This window comes from Schistocerca serialis, chromosome 2 (genome assembly GCF_023864345.2).
Source record: "Schistocerca serialis cubense isolate TAMUIC-IGC-003099 chromosome 2, iqSchSeri2.2, whole genome shotgun sequence".
Lineage (NCBI taxonomy): Eukaryota > Metazoa > Arthropoda > Insecta > Orthoptera > Acrididae > Schistocerca > Schistocerca serialis.
This window is the reverse complement of record NC_064639.1, coordinates 790,009,939-790,029,660: the sequence shown is the minus strand read 5'-3', so window position 1 is coordinate 790,029,660 and position 19,722 is coordinate 790,009,939. Positions and strand designations below refer to the sequence as shown.

Genomic DNA, 19,722 nt, shown 5'->3' with positions numbered 1-19,722 from the left:
TCCAAGAGAGGCAGTGGGACAGATTGCGATTTACAGGTAAATGTATAATAAAGACTGTAATCTCCTTGAACTTCAAATGCAAATCACCATACATTTTGAACACTGACTGACACAGACATAGACATAATTGTGAAATGTAAAGTGACACCGCATACGGCTCCTTTTCGATACAACAGCGTACGAGCACCAGAGAACTATCTAAGTTGTTTTCCTCTAGCTTTCACTTCCAAACATGCGAGGACTAAAAATTCAAAAATATTTGATTTGGCTCTAGCGGCACTAGTGATGGAAAATGAAGCACTAATATGCCATTTGAGTTTCCATGAATAATGACCTAAGTGTTGGCGTATGCGCACTAATATAGTCGGCCCAAGCACGTTAGACGGTTACGGACACGTATTGATGCTAATGGATGCCAACCGCATGATTAAAAATTAACAGTCACTGTAAACAGTGAGAAGTACCGCCGCTGCTTCCTCGGTTTAGTGTATCACACAGCACTTAAGTTTTCGAACCACAGAAGATGGATTTGCAGAGCCACTGATGCGCTGGCCTACCTTGCAAGCCATGTCGTTGTCCAGACGCTCGACGAACTCTGCTGCTGTGTCCTCGACGGCTGGCTTTTATAGCGCGCACCGCTCGAACAGATGGCCGAGTAGCCTGCCTCCTTAAATTTTCCATCAGGCACCTGCCACGGTACACAGCCGCCTGTGCCATAACTTCAGAGGACGACCAGCTAGTGCGCCTTATGGTCGTAACACGCCCATTGTGGTTGCAATACTCACTTCAGCATCTGCAGGCTTCGATGCAGCTACAGCAGTGGAAGTCAGTTTAAAGGGAGGATTCCAACAAAAGTAGTTAACACTGTCTGAAAAAGACGTATCGAATTTATTATGAAAGTAGTAGATAGATATAAGACATATACAATCAATATATATTTACATAGATTCTTTCGTATCATGAGTAACAAAATAAGAAGTTCGCATTTCCCGGATGAATTTCCATCCATAAACACACTGACTGTCCTGCTGTGTTACTGCATTGTTAAGTAAGTACTTTTTCCAATCTCCATGTTTCCTAATTACATCAAAAATTCTTTTCGGCATTGATTTTGTTATTGTTGTTGTTGTGGGTTTCAGTCTTGAGACTGGTTTGATGCAGCTCTCCACGCTACTCTATCCTGTGCAAGCTGCTTCATCTCCCAGTATCTACTGCAGCCTACATCATCCTGAATCTGCTTAGTGTATTCATCTCTTGGTCTCCCTCTACGATTTTTACCCTCTACGCTGCCCTCCAATACTAAATTGGTGATCCTTTGATGCCTCAGAACATGTCCTACCAACCGATCCCTTCTTCTAGTCAAGTTGTGCCACAAACTCCTCTTCTCCCCAATTCTATTCAACACATCCTCATTGGTTATGTGATCTACCCATCTAATCTTCAGCATTCTTCTGTAGCACCACATTTCGAATGCTTCTATTCTCTTCATTTCCAAATTATTTATCGTCCATGTTTCACTTCCATACATGGCTACACTCCATACAAATACTTTCAGAAACGACTTCCTGATACTTAAATCTATACTCGATGTTAACAAATTTCTCACCTTCAGAAGAGTCTGCATTTCATATCCTCTCTACTTCGACCATCATCAGTTATTTTGCTCCCCAAATAGCAAAACTCCTTTACTACTTTAAGTGTCCCATTTCCTAATCTAATTCCTTCAGCGTCACCCGACTTAATTCGACTACATTCCATTATCCTCGTTTTGCTTGTGTTGATGTTCATCTTATATCCTTCTTCCAAGACACTGTCCATACCGATCAACTGCTCTTCCAAGTCCTTTGCTGTCTCTGACAGAATTACAATGTCATCATACAGTGCATTTTGTTACGGTTTGTAATTCTTGCAGGGAAACTGTCGCCCACTCTTCTCATATCGCTCTTTGCAGCTCACATACAGCCTCAGATTGCCTTCCATTGTGATAAACATGCCAAAGGTTTTCCCAGTGTATCAAATCCGGGCTACGTGCAGTCAAGAGAAATACATGTATATCTGTATCTTCAAACCACTTTTGGTCGAAGCAGAGTCATATACAAATGCATTTTCTTGTTGAAACATTTAGCTTTCGTTCCCTAGATCCTAGTTCTGTATCTAGCACTTCAATGAACATGTTAAGAGTTCATTCTAGTGTTCAGCCAAACAATGGGTGATTTATCTTTAGTGCAGAAGGCTGCCAAAATCATAACTCTTCCACGACAAAAATTTCTACTCATTCTTACCTGCTGTTCTGTTCTTGGATTCATGCCAGTCTCACTGAAATCCACACAGTCCATCTAAATTAAACTTCTTTTCATCACTGACAATCATTTCATCCCATTCCGAACTCCTTGAGATATGTTTTTCAGCAAAATGTTTATGCTTGGTTGTTAGAGCAGATATTTGTCATGTTAAAAAATTTGTCGTACATGTCTGGCAGTTACTGGCAACTGTAAATCAGCAACAAATCGAGAAGAACAAGTTGTATCCCTTGTTTTGTCCAAAAGTAACCATTTCTATGCGTCAGATGATTTTCTACTTTGCCCGTACTTTCCGTTCAGCACAGAATAACTAAATTATCAATCACTGTACTTGAATGGATCAATTTCTTTGCGATTTGACAATTAGAGTTTACATTTAGTTTTAAGCAATGATTTTTGATTTTTCTGCAAATGACGAACGTTTTCTGTTTGGCATGTCACAGTCGTGGTTTATGTACACAACACACACTGTCACTATTAGTGCGTTTCCTATATGCAGTAAAGGCAAGTAATCACCCACTAACACCACACGCAGACGACTGCCTTATACCAACTTCTACCCTCTACCACCTGAATCGCTGAGTCTTGTTGTATACTGTAGTGCTGATACCAAATACAATTTGTCTGAATTGTCGATATACTGGTTCTCATACTGCTGCAGATACTTCGTAAACTGTGCACAAGTATTCCAACCAACAACGCTATTTTTTCTACAAATACCCATGCCTCTATACTGATTCCCTATACTGTACAGTGAAACGCTTCCCGTTACTTTTTGATAACACCTTTACATGCCTTGTGCCTCAGACATTCCAGTAATACGCGTTCTTCATTCAGTTAAATCTTTTAGGCATACCTGTACATTAAAATTTTGCTGATTCGCATTCTCCCATAGTACATAACGCCAATGCAAATGTGAAATTTTTCCGAAATATAGTACTGTTTTAAAGACTATGTGCTTTTCTTTAAAGAAATCGATAGGGACTTCATTTGCAAAAAGCAATGAGGAATTGCTTAAAGGCATTATTTAATTTTTCTTCTTCTACTGTTATACACCTGGTGCCCCAGAAGGAATGCTCAACACACAGGGATATGACAGGAACGGCCATTCGAAGAAAAAATCTGGTGAACATGGGCTCTAAAATCGGTACCTTAAAAGCTACGAGCACTTCTCTGTCGTCGATACTGTGAAATAAACCTCTTCTACTGCAAGCTCTTTGCTTTCTACATTTTCGGAGACGGTAGTATGGATCAAAACAGGAAAAAAAATGTACTGAATATGGTCTCTAAAATCCCTACCCTAAGAATTATGAACGCTTGTTCAGCAGAATATATGTGCTTCACAGAAGCGAAGATGAACAAGTGCTCATAGATCTTAAGGTACGCATTTTAAAGCCCTCGTTTTCTAGAATTTTTTCTTCGAGTGACCGTTCCTGTCATGTCCCTAAATATTGACCTTTCCGCTTAGTACAGTCTGTACTGGGACTGACAATATTACTCGGGTCATCTTTCAGAATCATTAGCTATTTTCGCTTGAAGTGTCATTAACATACAACAGAAATAAGATAACTTCAGAGGTGAGACGGTTAGCTCTCTCCAAGATAAAAATCTTCAGGATTTTACGAACTGTCTCTCCCCTGACCGAAAAGTCTCTCCTTTCTGTTCCAATACGTAGCAAAACTGTTCGTAAAAACGTTTCTCTATGATTAACTGTGAACCAAAAATCTAGCTACTTCCTGTGGAAAAAGAAACCGCACTTCATCATTTGGAGGTACTGTTTCCAGGAAAAAGGTAAAAATAAAAACTTTGGTTTTGTATTTGCTAGCACACTTACTTCATTGCTTGTCAGCTGATGGCAACCTGACGTGTCAAATAAAATTTTTTGCGCTTTATCTATCGTTGACAGAGGTAGTCTCTTTCACGTAGTGTAAAAAATGGACTGAACTTACTTAGAACTTTATAATGAGATGGTAATCACCTTGTAGCAAAAATAAAACAAATCCTCTGTGCTTTTCTACATAAGCATAATGAAGAAATTACATGAAATATCATTAATGCCAACTACAGTAAAAATATCAATAATGTCAAACGAAACAGTAGCACTAAAGCAGAGAAAAAGTATCGGCTTAAGCAAGAATGGAAAAGCTGAAAGATATATATTATAATAGGAAAACAATAAAGAGATAATTGAGTCGCTTTTAAAACTGACACGTTCTTAAGGCGTGTAGTTCAGTCTTATGGAAACTTCGAGATAGTTGATTTCATATGACTACAGTGGATAAAAATTCCATGTATTTCTTGATTCTACTAACAGTTAGAATACCAAACTTATATTATTCTTCATTGTTACAGCCATGGCACGTAAACACATAGAAGGATACACAGTGGCATGTTGGTCAGTAAACCAGTAATAAAGCGCTTGTCGTAGTCATATCGCATGTCTCTTAGTCTTGGACGCAATGAAACTTACGAGGCTTCAACATAGTCCTATAGTTGCAAGTTGCGCAAATGAATTGCTGTCCAAAATTAAAGCAGCGAACCGCAATTTCTCCGTCTTGTGTCTAATTCATTGTATAATCATACAAACTGTCAACATATGTCCATAAAATCGTGTTCTGCATGGAAAATGGCATTCCGGTCAACGGACAACCACATGAACGATGACGTCAGGGCACTTATCAAACGGGGTAGTGTTTACCAGGTAGTCCCACATCCACAATCGCTGTGTATACAGTCACCGACGATGCAGTGTGGCACAAAGAAGACGCCCACCAGACTCTTTGCCGTGGAGGCCGATAAGCAGAATGGAAGCAGGATAGTTGAAAACTGATGAGGCCCAATGGCTCAACTGAATCGTTCTGTTGTTTCTAGCATGTGGCAACAATTTATAGAGACCGAAACAGTACGCCAGAGACCAGGACAGGGCCCACCACGTGTGATATCAGAAAGAGAGGACCGTTATTTGGATGTAAGGGCACCACAGCACCGCCTTAGTACTGCACGGCAGTTGGCATCTCTTCTCGCAGCGTCCACTGAACGTGTTGTATCCAGACAGACGGTGTACAGAAGGTATCGGCAGAGTGGCCTTTATTGTTGGAGACCTGCTCTATGTGTACCTCACATGAGTCTTCACAGATGGGAACTTCTAGATTGGAGTCATCAACATGCCACCTGGGCGGCCGAACTTTGGGCCAATGTTCTTTTGACAGATGAGTCCCGATTTGGTCTGGAGAGTGATTCTCGACGCATTCGTATCTGGAGGGAACGTGGAACACGATTTCGGGACCCAAACATTATGGAAAGAGAACGATATCGAGAAGGATTCCTAATGTTGTGGCCAGCGATTACGTTGACGACATCAACATCTCCTCATAAAATTGTGTAGGTGAATCGTCAAGATTTAACTATTGTCAGGTATCGTGACGAGATCTTGGGACCTCATGTGCGCTTTTGCGAGGTGGTGAAGGCCCATACTTCGTACTGATGGACGACAATGACCGACCTCATAGAGCAAGAACGGTTGGTGTTTTCTTTGAAACGGAAGATATTGCACACACGGTGTGGCCTGCTCGCTCTCCCGATTCGAATCCCATAGAGCATGTCTAGGGTGCACTAGGGAGAGAGGTTATATCACGTCAGCATCCACCAACCATTCTCCAAGATTTGAGAGAACGGGCGTTATTACCTCAACATGAGATTGACGATATCATTCACAGCATGCCCCGTCGTTGTCAGACCTTGGGTGCAGCCAGAGGTGGTCACACCCTGTACTGCGCACTTTAACCAGTTGTAGAAATGTGTGTGCAAATACGTCAAGTTGGAAAAAACGAAAAAAAATTTGTCATTTTTAGGCATATTGCAGTTGTCTCTGTTCTCTATTCTTTATATTGTTTCTACTTGACTGTCCCCTGTTTATAGTGTTTTGTGTCAAAACAAACACAACCCTGCAAAATTTCCGTTTGTTGCTTTAATTTTGGACACCAGCGTATCTTATGTGAGCTGGGTCGGTAAGAAATTTCTAGTAGTTGTGACTTAAATCATAGCAGTAACATTTGGATCAGATGATGTTTCCATGGATTTAACATCAGCGTTGTATCAAATCAAGAGTATCGCGAGTTATATGGTCTTATTTTCAATTTTATTGTTTATTTTATTTGGTTCAGTAGAGGTAGGGGTGGCAAAAAGTGATAGCAGGTTGGAGTTCAGGAGAATGACGACTGATTTGTTTGTGAATGAAATACTGCTTAATATTTTCTTGGGTTCAGTTTAAAGCCCAGATCCTGCACTCATCCGGGTACTGTACATACTCTATCAGTTATGCGTGTAGCGCCAGAGGTGTTCTATGTACGTTTGGTGCTTGAACAACGCTGATGATCGTCGGCAAAGAAGATAATTATAGGAGGACAGAGGAAACAGGATAATACCCTTCACAGAATCCCAACATGTCAGAGCCCTATGACATTCCTGAAATATCTCGATTTCTACAATATCCTTCGAATCCACTGTAACATATTCCAAGCTCGGTGAGAACAAACCTTAAAACAGCACTCTACATGGAATTTTTGTGCCAGTCACTCGAGAAAAGTTACCCCATAATGTGGCCAAACAATTAAGCAGGATCATTCGTAGCTGGGATTTTACATTGTTCTTCAATAGTTAGATGAGCTTCGGATTTCTAATGTTTTTCATTGTGGGATTCAGGTAGGCTCCAATTACTTTGTGAGTGGTCCTGCAGGAATTATTGGGTTAGCTTGTTTGTCCAAGAATATTGCAGTACTTCAAGAGGATATTATGAATATTAGTATCATAAATGATGGGGTAAGAATAAATCTTGAAGGTAACAACCTGCAGAGAGCTCCAGTTAATGGATGAGGGGGCTTTAATCAATGGGGATGTCACTGATTCACGTAAATTCTAATAAAGCTGCGTTTACTACACTGATTGGTTGAAAGGAAAGAATTGTAAACGTTTTAGTGGCGTGGATCTTGTCTAAATTTGGTTTATATTCGAGCGCGAGTTTCCAGAGATGAACTGCGAGTTTCTGGGCGTGTAAAGGGAGACCTGCAGTGAGAGTATTGACATTAATGTGGTATTTAAGAGTCGTAGTCGTCGTTCAATATGGAAGACGTACGATCCAAGTGTGTAGAGGGAGCGTGAAGTTGTTTTTACGATTCCTTTTGCGGATGCCTAATGTGGAATCGGCATCCAGAGTGATTGCTCGTGCCTAGCGTAAAGATGCGGGACGTTTTATTGACAGACACTAATAGTACGTTGCTAATCAGCTGGAAGAAGCTACAGTCGAAAACAGTGGACTTGACAAGATTGAGCTGAAGTGAATGAAATATGCTGTTTCTATGGAACCAAATTTTTGTTTCGACATGACCGACTTGTTCAGATATGTTTTAACTATTTCTAAAACGTCACCTCCAGAAGTTTGAAGACCATTTTACGGGACACGATTAGGTAGCTAGGTGCAGCTGGTAAGAGGCCTTATATCTTAACGTCCGATAGCCAGATCTGAGGGTTTTATGGAGAGCAATCGGTGTGCTACAGGATATTTCCCAGTAGACAACGAGTTGTGGTCTGTAACCCCAACCTCGCGAATCAAAGCGTGGCGGGCGAGACTTCTAAAAACCGTTTCACAAATTGAGAGCTGATCTGCGTCTGTCAATCATTATTTGGTTCACAGACAGAAATGTAATTACGGCATGCGTCCCTTCCGCAGCAGCGGAGAAACGTTGCTTGTCGAGAAATTTTTACGAGTGACTGAAAAAAGCAGGATGTCAGACTTTATTAAACACTTTGCCAGCATCAATGCGGCATTTATCTAGACAGCGCAATTTGCAACTTTTTTTTCTTTTGGGGGGGGGGGGAGAAGTAGTTTTGTTATGGCTTTCAGGAAACCTGATTTGTTTTCGCTAGCAGAAAAGTGTCCGAAGTCGAAGTGCACCAACTTGAAAAAGCATTTTATAAACGTGACGTATTATCTGAGTCACAGATCCCATGAATTCTGGATGTCATTAATTGCACAATTTACCAAATTCTACGAGAGAATCAACTATAGCACAGAATATTGGAAATAATTGTTATTTACATTATTTTTATCTAGAAAGCCAGTGTTGTTTTCAGAATGTGACCAGTTGTTAGTGAGAAACTTCATATGCTGTTGTCAAATCCTCGTGGTTAATATGATGTTCAAATGGACTTATTTTCGTCGATACATTGCGATCATTAGGAAGGTCTTTATGTACCTTGTATCGCTAGTCACTCAGAACAATGGAAAGGCTTCATGCAAAGGGCATGGACGACGACTCAACGGTTTGGTTTCCTCGATATAGGATCTTCCTCCTCGACTTAATAGATGATATCTCGCAGGTGACATAAGATTAATTACAGGGCAAAGAAGCTTTTTAGTATTTTTTTCTTAATGTCCAATCTTCGCACAAATATAAAAATCCGTACCAGCTATCCTGAGTTGCAACCTACAGGACGGCGTTTGGAGTTAATGTTCCTGGCCCTTAAACTGAGCGTCCAATGTCTCTACGAATGCCAGCTGTCTTTCTTCTTCTGTTCTGGTGATGAAGTTTGTCAGGATGAAATGAAAAAAAATTATCCTTTACTGTTTTAGCCTGTTAATCGTGAACTAGGAAAAACAGTGAGAAAATCTATGGTACCTTGCTTTGCTGTGTTGTATGTAAAAGTCACAACAGACAACTCTTCGTATCCCTGTGTTTCTGTTCGGCGTCAGAGTATCGCTATCCAGTGAATATTTTCCTTAAAATGTTATTAAAGCGTTCTTTGAAGGCATTTGTCTATAGGGGTCGGTAGGTGTCACTCTGTGGACGCTGTTGCATCGTGAAATTACTCCAGGCATCGGCCGCGATGGAAACAGTTTATAACGACTAGAGATCATTAAACTTTGGTGCTATATATTTCAAAACTGTGTCTACTACAAGATACGTGCCGACTTCCAGAACTTTGTAGTCGGTACAGTTCTGAGGTGTGGGGTTGATCTGTTATTCTGCGCAACGGATTTATCTGAGATGTACTCTTTACCCTGTGGCTCCTGCAAGATGGAATTTCCACCCCCCACACTACTACAGAAGTCAGACAGACGCTCCTAACGTTCTAAAGAGAAATGCCTGAAAAACTTTCAGCAATAAATATCTTCTGGAGTCGTCTGCTGTCAGGAAATGACACAAAAATTCACAAAATTTCTTACGTAACTAGCGGGATACTTGGGTACTGGAGTAGTGCTAGTTAGTGTCAGAAAAACATGAAACTAACGAAAGTTATTATTTATTTTGCAAAAATTCTGAGAAATCACAATGGTACTATTAGTTATGAATTGAACAAGTTATATCCTGGTTCTTTTCGGAATGTGAAGTTACCTCTCAAGGATAGGATTCGCTAATGAAATTTCTATACAAAGTTTCAGATGGTTGTTGACTTGGCAAAATGGCTGAGAGGCACGCCTACTCAACTTGAATAATTATCCTTTAGAATGTTGCTAGGTACTGTCGAGGCTGTCGCGTGTGAAATGCAGTGAAGTGTACTGTTGTGGAGGAAATATGGGGCTCGCAATAGCTGTAGCTCACAATACCGTAAGCTGCTATGACTGCTGTCTGCGCCGCTCGTTGCTGACAAATAAGGTAACTCTCTTTCTATCTGGATTGATCGTCGCCAATCAAACTCTCCCTATGCCTTGATGAAGTCAAGGATTCCTATTCGCCCTTAGTCTAACTATTGGCGTGGTACACCGGTCAGATAACCAGTCCACCGTGATGCCACTCAAAATTCGCTCGCAGGAATTTAACTATAACTCTGTCCGTTCACACTGCACAATAAGTGTGTCGGCCAACACAGTGAACAACGCTTAATCGCAAAGACTCAATATAGAGTAGCACTTCGATTCGCTCTCGACAGAGGTGATCTCCCAGTGAAGTACTGAGGAGAGACTTGTTCCTCGCTCTTCGAGTACACGTACGAGCGCACACGCTCTCGTTACGTGTTCTCGCTCCAAGAGCGACAACAGAACGGCCTCTCCACGCTAGACGTGAAGGGGTACATCTTTTGGTCTCTTCCATTATTCCTTCAGCTCAAGGCGTCAGAAATATCGTCTGCCAATCAGCATTGATCTTCTAAAACGGGAAAATGACGTTTCGTTCAAGGCGACCAATCTGGAAACCTGTAGCATTGGCGTTTGGCGTTTGCTGTCTCCCTGTGAAAATCTCTGAAACTGCGTCCTATGTGTAAAGAATGTATAGGCTGGCCGCTTCCACACAATGTAGCGGAATTTGCTTTTAAGCCGAACACGGGGTTGTTCCCTCCTTTCACTCAGGCCCACGCTGTCCGCTACACGGGCGGTCACCAGCCGACATAGGCTGGGTCGTCCTCTGAAGGGACCAGCGTCCCGTTGTGCGGTTTCCCTCCCAAACTAAAAGCTCCTGTGACTGTCATGTCTGGAATGTAGGTGTGTACGTCAGCCTCGAGTATTTCAACCACGGTGCGCTTACTTTTTAATTGCATATCGTTTACATGAATTCATACAGACCACGACGTCTTACACAGTTTTGTTGATGGTGTAGAAAGTAAGATGATTAGAGCATATCTGTAGCCCTTTATTACCATCTGTCGGTGTGGGGAACGTCTCCAAGATGTCGTTTCCATTCGGATGAAATGGAGCAACTGCACGAGCATCGGTACCAGATGACCGGGGATAAGTGAGAGACATGCTTCAGTCGTTGGCGTTCAGTAGTACAATGATTCTTCTTGGAGAAGTATGGATACAACTTATTCAGTTCCAGGCTTGAGTGCCTCTTTAGGAGAGGAAATGAATTATCGAATAAAAAATACAAGGTGCCATTTAAAAAAGTCAAAGCGCTGTTCGTATCTTCGTAAAAAAAAGCTACAACGAATCTGACTGATGTCCTTCTCACGGCTAAAGAACATTTGCTTGAAACATTTTGTAACTTGCATCTGGACCAACAGTTATTTATGGTGGTCGAGATAAATGGGACACCCTGTAGCGTCATTTAACTCCGTTGGGGTGCTCTCCAAACTACCTTAAAATCTGTCGATTTTGCTCCATTAAGAGTGAAGAGTGGTTTGTCAACACGAAGTTACGTTTCGTAATGAATGCACGTTTCGTAAGCGCTCACGAAATTGCGGACCTAGCTGAACTGCCTGCTTCTGCATTATCAATACATAAACCGTTCTAGCTCAGTATAGGATATATTAGTATATAATTACAATATAATTATATAATTTTAATATGTGATAATATATCTAACTACATCCCTAACAATGAACCATGGACCTTGCCGTTGGTGGAGAGGCTTGCGTGCCTCAATGATACAGATAGCCGTGCCGTAGGTGAAACCACAACGGAGGGGTATCTCTTGAAAGGCCAGACCAATATGTGGTTCCTGAAGAGGGGCAGCAGCCTTTTCAGTAGTTGCAGAATGACTGACCGATCTGGCCTTGTAACACTAACCAAAACGGCCTTGCTGTGCTGGTACTGCGAACGGCTGAAAGCAAGGGGAAACTACAGCCGTAATTTTTCCAGAGGACATACAGCTTTACTGTATGGTTAAATGATGATGGCGTCCTCTTGGGTAAAATATTCCGGAGGTAAAACGGTCCCCCATTCGGGTCTTCAGGCGGGGACTACTCAGGAGGACGTCGTTATCAGAAGAAAGAAAATTGGCGTTCTACGGATCGAAGCATGGAATGGCAGATTCCTTAATCGGACAGATAGGTTATAAAATTTAAAAAGGAAATGGATAGCTCAAAGTTAGCTGTAGTGGGAATTAGTGAAGTTCGGTGGCAGGTTAGGTTACGTTAGGTTAGTGTTTAACGTCCCGTCGACAACGAGGTCATTAGAGACGGAGCGCAAGCTCGGGTTAGGGAAGGATTGAGAAGGAAATCGGCCGTGCCGTTTCAAATGAACCATCCCGGAATTTGCCTGAAACGATTTAGGGAAATCACGGAAAACCTAAATCAGGATGGCTGGAGACGGGATTGAACCGTCGTCCTCCCGAATGCGAGTCCAGTGTGCTACCACTGCGAAACCTCGCTCGGTCGGTGGCAGGAGGAACAAGACTTTTGGTCAGGTGAATACAGGGTTATAAATACAAAATCAAATAGGGGTAATGCAGGAGTAGGTTCAATAATGAATAAAAAATAGGAGTGCGGGTAAGCTACTACAAACAGCATAGTGAACGCATTATTGTGGCCAACTTAGACACGAAGCCCACGCCTACGACAGTAGTACAAGTTTATATGTCAACTAGCTCTGCTGATGACGAAGAGATTGATGAAATGTATGATGAGGTAAAAGAAATTATTTAGATAGTGAAGGGAGACGAAAATTTAATAGTCATGGGTGACTGGAATTCGATAGTAGGTAAAGGAAGAGGAGGAAACTTAGTAGGTGAATATGGAATGGGGGTAAGAAATGAAGCCGCCTAGTAGAATTTGGCACAGAGCATGACTTAATCATATCTAAGACTTGGTTCAAGAATCATGAAAGAAGGTTGTATACATGGAAGAGGCTTGGAGATACTGTAAGGTTTCGGATAGATTATATAATGGTAAGACAGAGACTCAGGAACCAGGTTTTAAATTGTAATCCATGTCCAGGGGCAGATGTGGACTCTGACCACAATCTATTGGTTATGAACTGTAGATTAAAACTGAAGAAACTGCAAAAAGGTGGGAATTTAAGGAGATGGGACCTGGATAATCTGACAGAACCAGAGGTTGTAGAGTTTCAGGGAGAGCATAAGGGAACAATTGATAGGAATTGGGGAAAGAAATACAGTAGAAGAAGAATGGGTAGCTTCGAGGGATGAAATACTGAAGGCAGCAGAGGATCAAGTAGTTAAAAAGACGAGGGCTAGTAAAAATCCTCGGGTAGCAGAAGAAATATTGAATTTAACTGATGAAAGGAGACAATATAAAAATGCATAAAATGCAGCAAATGAAGCAGGCAAAAAGGAATACAAACGTCTCAAAAATGATATCGACAGGAACTGCAAAATGGCTAACCGGGAATGGCTAGAGGGCAAATGTAAGGATGCAGAGGCATATCTCACTAGGGTAAGCTAGAGCCTGCCTACAGGAAAATTAAAGAGACCTTTGGAAAAAAGAGAAGCACTTGTATGAATATGAAGAGCTCAGATGGAAACCCAGTTCTAAGTAAAGAAGGCAAAGCAGAACGGTGGAAGGAGTATATAGAGAGTCTATACAAGGGCGATGTACTTTAGGACAATATTATAGAAATTGAAGAGGATCATAAGTCGAAACAAGTCCCCAGGAGTAGACAACATTCCTTTAGAACTACTGACAGCCTTGGGAGAGCCAGCTCTAACAAAACTCTACCATCTAGTGAGCAAGATGTGTGAGACAGGCGAAATACCGTCAGACTTCAAGAAGAATATAATAATTCGAATCCTAAAGAAATCAAGGGTTGACAGATGTGAAAATTACCAAACTATCAGTTTAATAAGTCACGGCTCCAAAATACTAATGCGAATTCTTTACAGATGAATGGAAAAACTGGTAGAAGCAGACCGAGGCAATACAGACCCTACGACTTGTCTTAGAAGATAGATTAAGGAAAGTAAAACCTACGTTTCTAGCATTTTTAGACTTACAAGGGAGGCCACGACGCTTGGAACGCGGATTTACTGCAAACTTCGTATACTCGTAGTACTCCATGAGGACAACAAAATGTGTAAGCAGTAGCGCGTATTTCTCAAGCGTTATTGAGAAAATCGCAAGAAAATTTCGGTCGTCAAATATGTATCAGTACGCGGCCATTTTTACCATGAAGCGGCGACAGCCGAGTGGCTGTCGGCACGGTAGCTCAGCGTGTTCGGTCAGAGGGTTTAGTTACCCTCTGTAATAAAAAGTTGAGTAGTCAGGATCAACAAACGAACTTGAATGGACGCCATGTACCGTCCGCAATGACCAAACGCAACGATCAACAAGGAACAAAATGGAAAAAAAGTGGTTAGCGTTCAATCCCTGTAATCACTGGATCGAGTTTTGTTCGTCAGTTTTTCTTTCATTTTCACCACAGTCATTTTCTTTGCTATTTATATTAAAATTGATATTATGGGAAAAATACGTGTAATCGGATGAGCTTCTATTAAATTTACGATGTTATTTGGTAGTCTACAATTTTTTTTTCACAAATAATATAATATTCATAACTATCGACTAGTAAACGACCAAACGCATAAAGTGATACTGAAAATGTGTGCTTGTCCGTGTCTTCAAAATTGTTCGTATTTAATCGCAAGAGAACGAGAAACTGCTTCTCGTGAAGACGCTATTAAAAAACACTCGATACCGCATGATAAATTATCAGCGCCGATATTTAAGGAAATACTGCGTTATGCATGGTTTGCTTTCAAATTATCGGCTGAAAGAGAGGTTTTTGAAAATGTTAACGAGGTTTGTTTTTCCAAGGAAAACCTCAAAAGACCTTGCGTATGCGGAAACTTAGCATTTATTCAATGCAGCTGGTGCCGTTTATGTTTTCCATGTTTTTACGAAACATCCACCCTGCAAATTGTACCCGTAATGTGGATAGCGACGATTAATTGTACATCTTAGAAAGTCGTCTGTTGCGGTCAAAACTTGCAGGTAACAAGTAGTTTCGGGCTCCTTCTAGACATAAGGGATTTCTCAAATCACGGAAAAGCATACATTTTCAGTATCACTTGATGCGTTTGGTCCTTTATTAGTCGATAGTTATGAATATTATATTATTTGTGGTAATAAAAATTTGTAGACTGCCAAATAACATTGTAAATTTAATAAAAGTTCATCCGATTACACGTATTTCTCCCATTATATCAATTGTAATATAAATAGTAAAGAAAATAACTGTGTTGAAAATGAAAGAAAAAAAATAACGAATGGGACTCGATCCAGTGATTACGGGACTTGAATGCTAACCACTTTTTTTTGTTGTTCATCTCATTTTGTTCTATTTATTGTTCGTTTAATTCGTTCGTGGCGGACGTCCGATGACACTCGCTCAGGTTGCTCGTTGATCCGTTCACTCAGTTTTTTATTACAGAGGGTAGCTAAACCCTCCAACCGAACACGCTGATATACTGTGCCGGCAGCCACTCGGCTGTCGCCGCTTCATGGTAAAAATAGCAACGCACAGGTATATATTTGACGACCGAAAGTATCTTGCGATTTTCTCAATAATGCTTGAGAACTACGCGCTACTGCTTACACATTTTGTTGTCCTCATGGAGTACTACGAGTGTAAGAAATGTACAGTAAATCCGCGTCCCAAAACGTTGTGGCCTCCCCTTGTCAGAGAAAGCTTTTGACAATGATGACTGGAATACTCTCTTCCAAATTCTGAGGGTGGCAGGAGTATAATACAGGGAGCGAAAGGCTATTTACAATTTGTACAGAAACCAGAAGGCAGTTATAAGAGTCGAGGGGAATGAAAGGGAAGCAGTGGTTGGGAAGGGAGTGAGACAGGGATCGGTATATTGAGCAAGCATTAAAGGAAACAAAAGAAAAATTCGGAGTAGATATTAAAATCTATGGAGAAGAAATAAAAACTTTGAGGTTCGCCAATGACATTGTCATTCTGTCAGAGACAGCAAAGGACTTGGAAGAGCAGTTGAACGGAATGGACAGAGTCTTGAAACGAGGATATAAAAGCAAAACGAGGTAATGGAATGTAGTCGAATTAAGTCGAGTGATGCTGAGGGAATTAGATTAGGAAATGAGACACTTAAAGTAGTAAAGGAGTTTTGCTATTTGGGGAGCAAAATAACTGAAGATGGTCGAAGTACAGAAGATATAAAATGTAGACTAGCAATGGCAAGGAAAGCATTTCTGAAGAAGAGAGATTTGTTAACATCGAGTATAGATTTAAGTGTCAGGAAGTCGTTTCTGAAAGGATTTCTATGGAGTGCAGCCATGTATGGAAGTGAAACATGGACGATAAATAGTTTGGACAAGAAGAGAATAGAAGCTTTCGAAATGTGGTGCTACAGAAATAAAAACTTTGAGGTACGCCAAGATCGCTGAAGATTAGATGGGTAAATCACATAACTAATGAGAAGGTACTGAATAGAATTGGGGAGAACAGAAATTTGTGGCACAACTTGACTAGAAGAAGGGATCGGTTGGTAGGACATGTTCTAAGGCATCAAGGGCTCACCAATTTAGTTCACATGGTTCAAATGGCTCTGAGCACTATGGGACTTAACTGCTGTGGTCATCAGTCCCCTGGAACTCACAACTACTTAAACCTAACTAACCTAAGGACATCACACACATCCATGCCCGAGGCAGGATTCGAACCTGAGACCGTAGTGGTCGCTCGGTTCCAGACTGTAGCGCCTAGAACCGCTCGGCCACTCCAGTGGGCACCAATTTTGTATTGTAGGGCAGCGTGGAGGGTAAAAATCTTAAAAAAAATGGTTCAAATGGCTCTGAGCACTATGGGACTTAACATCTATGGTCATCAGTCCCCTAGAACTTAGAACTACTTAAACCTAACTAACCTAAGGACAGCACACAACACCCAGTCATCACGAGGCAGAGAAAATCCCTGACCCCGCCGGGAATCGAACGCGGGAACCCGGGCGTGGGAAACTAGAACGCGACCGCACGACCACGAGCTGCGGACTAAAAATCTTAGAGGGAGACCAAGAGATGAATACACTAAGCAGATTCAGGAGGATGTATTTTGCAGTAGGTACTGGGAGATGAAGAAGCTTTCACAAGATAGAGTAGCATGGAGAACTGCATTAAACCAGTCTCTGGACTGAAGACCACAACACATATTACTAAAATATTTCATAAACAAGAAAGTCCCAGAAACTTGAAAAAAACCATACATGATAATCTTTAAATAATTCTAGGATGCGGGAATGGAAACGGTGAGCCAGACGTCGCCTGCCAGTGATTATAATAGTTATAACAAGAGCGATACACCTAGCATGCGGCAAGATATAATCACCTGTGCGTAATGCATCTCTTATATTTAAATGGAAAATTGCGTTATTTTATTAGTCATTTTGCACTAAAAGAAAGTAACCACATTTAATGAGTTTTCGACCGTTAGATACAAACATCCATCTATTAAACAGGGAACAAAACTTTTAAAAGCATATCCTAAGACACAAAAAACGACACACCACGAAGGAATTATCCGAAAGGGACGGAAATCGTTAGACGTGATGTACATGTACAGACTAATAAATGGCCCCTTACGGCACAGCGGCATGCCGACGACATTCTACACCAGATTTTGTAGCTCTTCATGTCACCGCTAGCTGAGTGGACAGTGCTGTGCTGCGAGGCGGTCACGCGCCAGAGCGCTGCAGCCGAGGCGCGCAGCGTGTGTTTGTGTTTACTTCGGCCGCTGTAAGTGCTGTTTCTCTTCTAGACCACCATGGCGCACAAGTATCGAAAAAAGACATTACCTTTCAACTTTTGTTTCGACTTCTCCCGACCCAAGGCAGTGGAGGTAGAATGATTTATTGGCGATGAAGTTGAAATACCACCAACGGATCTAATTGGTATCCACTTGTCATAGTTAGCAGTACCGTATACGTCAAAATGATCAACGATACGGCCTGCGACAAGGTGCTTCAAGAGGCAAAACGTGGACTGCGCCTCTGTCATTCCGACGACAACGTCGGACCCGTTACTGTCGATCACGCAGGTCTCGGCTCACAAACGATAAGCATCTTCGAACTGCCGGTCGCACTACCTACAGACGTCGTCATCGCGGCGCTCCGTCCCTATGGCAACGTTCTGGAGCATGTCGCCGAACTATGGGTACAATTTCAAACCCATCTCGTTTTAAACTGTGTCAGACAGGTCCGCATCGAGTTGCAGAAACACGTGCCTTCCTATCTACGTATCGGAGGCTGCCGTGCCATTATAATGTACGACGGCCAACCTCGGACCTGTTCCGGTTGCGGGAAAGAAGGTCACCTACGGTCTGATTGCATTCAACGACGTGTCGCGCAGCTCCCGTTGTCGGAAGCGTCCGTCACACACATGATGACCGCCCTACCGGTCACTTACGCAGCGGCTCTTGCCACGTCTACAGTCTCGTCTAGTCGGTCGCCCGGTCTCTCCAATCGGCACGTCCCACCGTCCCAGTCACCTACGGACGGTGCAGACGTCCCACCTGACAACCTTGCCGCCGAACAGGCTCCCGCACCGGACGCTGAGGAGACCAGTACTTCTTCACAATATCTGTTTGACAATTTCATTTTACCCACCGACGCCTTCGAACCAGGTCGACGCTCCTCCTTGCCGTCGTCCGACACTGGGGAACACGTGCGCAAACAACGCTCGCCACGTGGGCGCAACCGCCGCCGACGTTCACCCACGAGCTCTCAAAGCGTCGCTACCAAAGACGACGAAGACGACATCCAAGCAGCCGATATTTCCACCCAGAGGTCGGCGGAGAGCTTTCACGATGAACAAGACGTTTCGCAGGACGGGACCACCATGCAGGTCGCCACGCACAATGAAACGATCGGTGCGCAGGTTGAGACGCCTGTCTCCCCGCCGATAGCTCCAGGTCTCTCTCACCACGACGCAATACCCATGGACATTGGACAGACCCACAGCACAGGAGCATGGGTCGACGACGTTGAGGAAGGTACGCCCTCTCCTCCGGATGAGTTGCCTCCCCCTTACGAGGCTGCCTGTTAACATCAAAAGCGAGGCACTGCAGCTGATGGGACGGGGCTTCCTGTCGGTGCCCTCCTCATACTTCCCTTGGTGATGGTAGATGCTCGTCCACAACCACTGAAACAAACGTACCGGTTCGCCACACTGAACATCATCATGATCGGCACTGCACCCAAGCTGCAGCTCCTATGTCACATGCTTCGGACTTCTGACGTCAACGTCGCCCTTCTTCAGGAAGTACGCGTTGCCACGCTACCACCGGTCTACGCTACGACTCATACACTTCCACATGTGGTCAATCAGGGCGTGGAGTGGCTTTCTATACATGCGAAGGAATCCCACTCACGGACACGACAACTCTTCCCTCTGGTAGGGACATGGCTGCTACCATCTTCGACACGCGCGTCATCAATACCTACACTCCGTCTGGTTCCACGAACCGTCGGCAGCGGTCTACTTTTTTCGGACATGACGTGGCCGCCCTATTTTCTGGGCACTATGATCGCCTTATCATGGGAGGCGATTTCAACTGCGGCCTCCATCCGCAGGACCAAATGCCTGGTTATTCGCCAAGCCCGGCGCTGCTCACTTTAATCGAAAATTTTCATCTAATGGACGTTTGGGAAAACATTCATGGAATACCCCAGGTTTTACCCGTTATACAGTACATTCTGCGAGCAGACTGGACCCGTTTTATGTCTCTGCCCACATTGGC

The 19,722-nt window shown here is 42.7% G+C and overlaps 1 protein-coding gene across 1 annotated transcript in view; it reads right to left on the bottom strand.

Annotated features, from left to right (window-relative positions):
- Positions 1-19,722, bottom strand: part of LOC126456416 (calphotin-like) — a 66,180-nt gene that overhangs the window by 24,300 nt on the left and 22,158 nt on the right. The window contains exon 3 of the mRNA XM_050092168.1: positions 558-620. Within this exon, the coding sequence (XP_049948125.1) occupies positions 558-620 (63 nt within the window). The remainder of the gene's footprint in view (positions 1-557; positions 621-19,722) is intronic.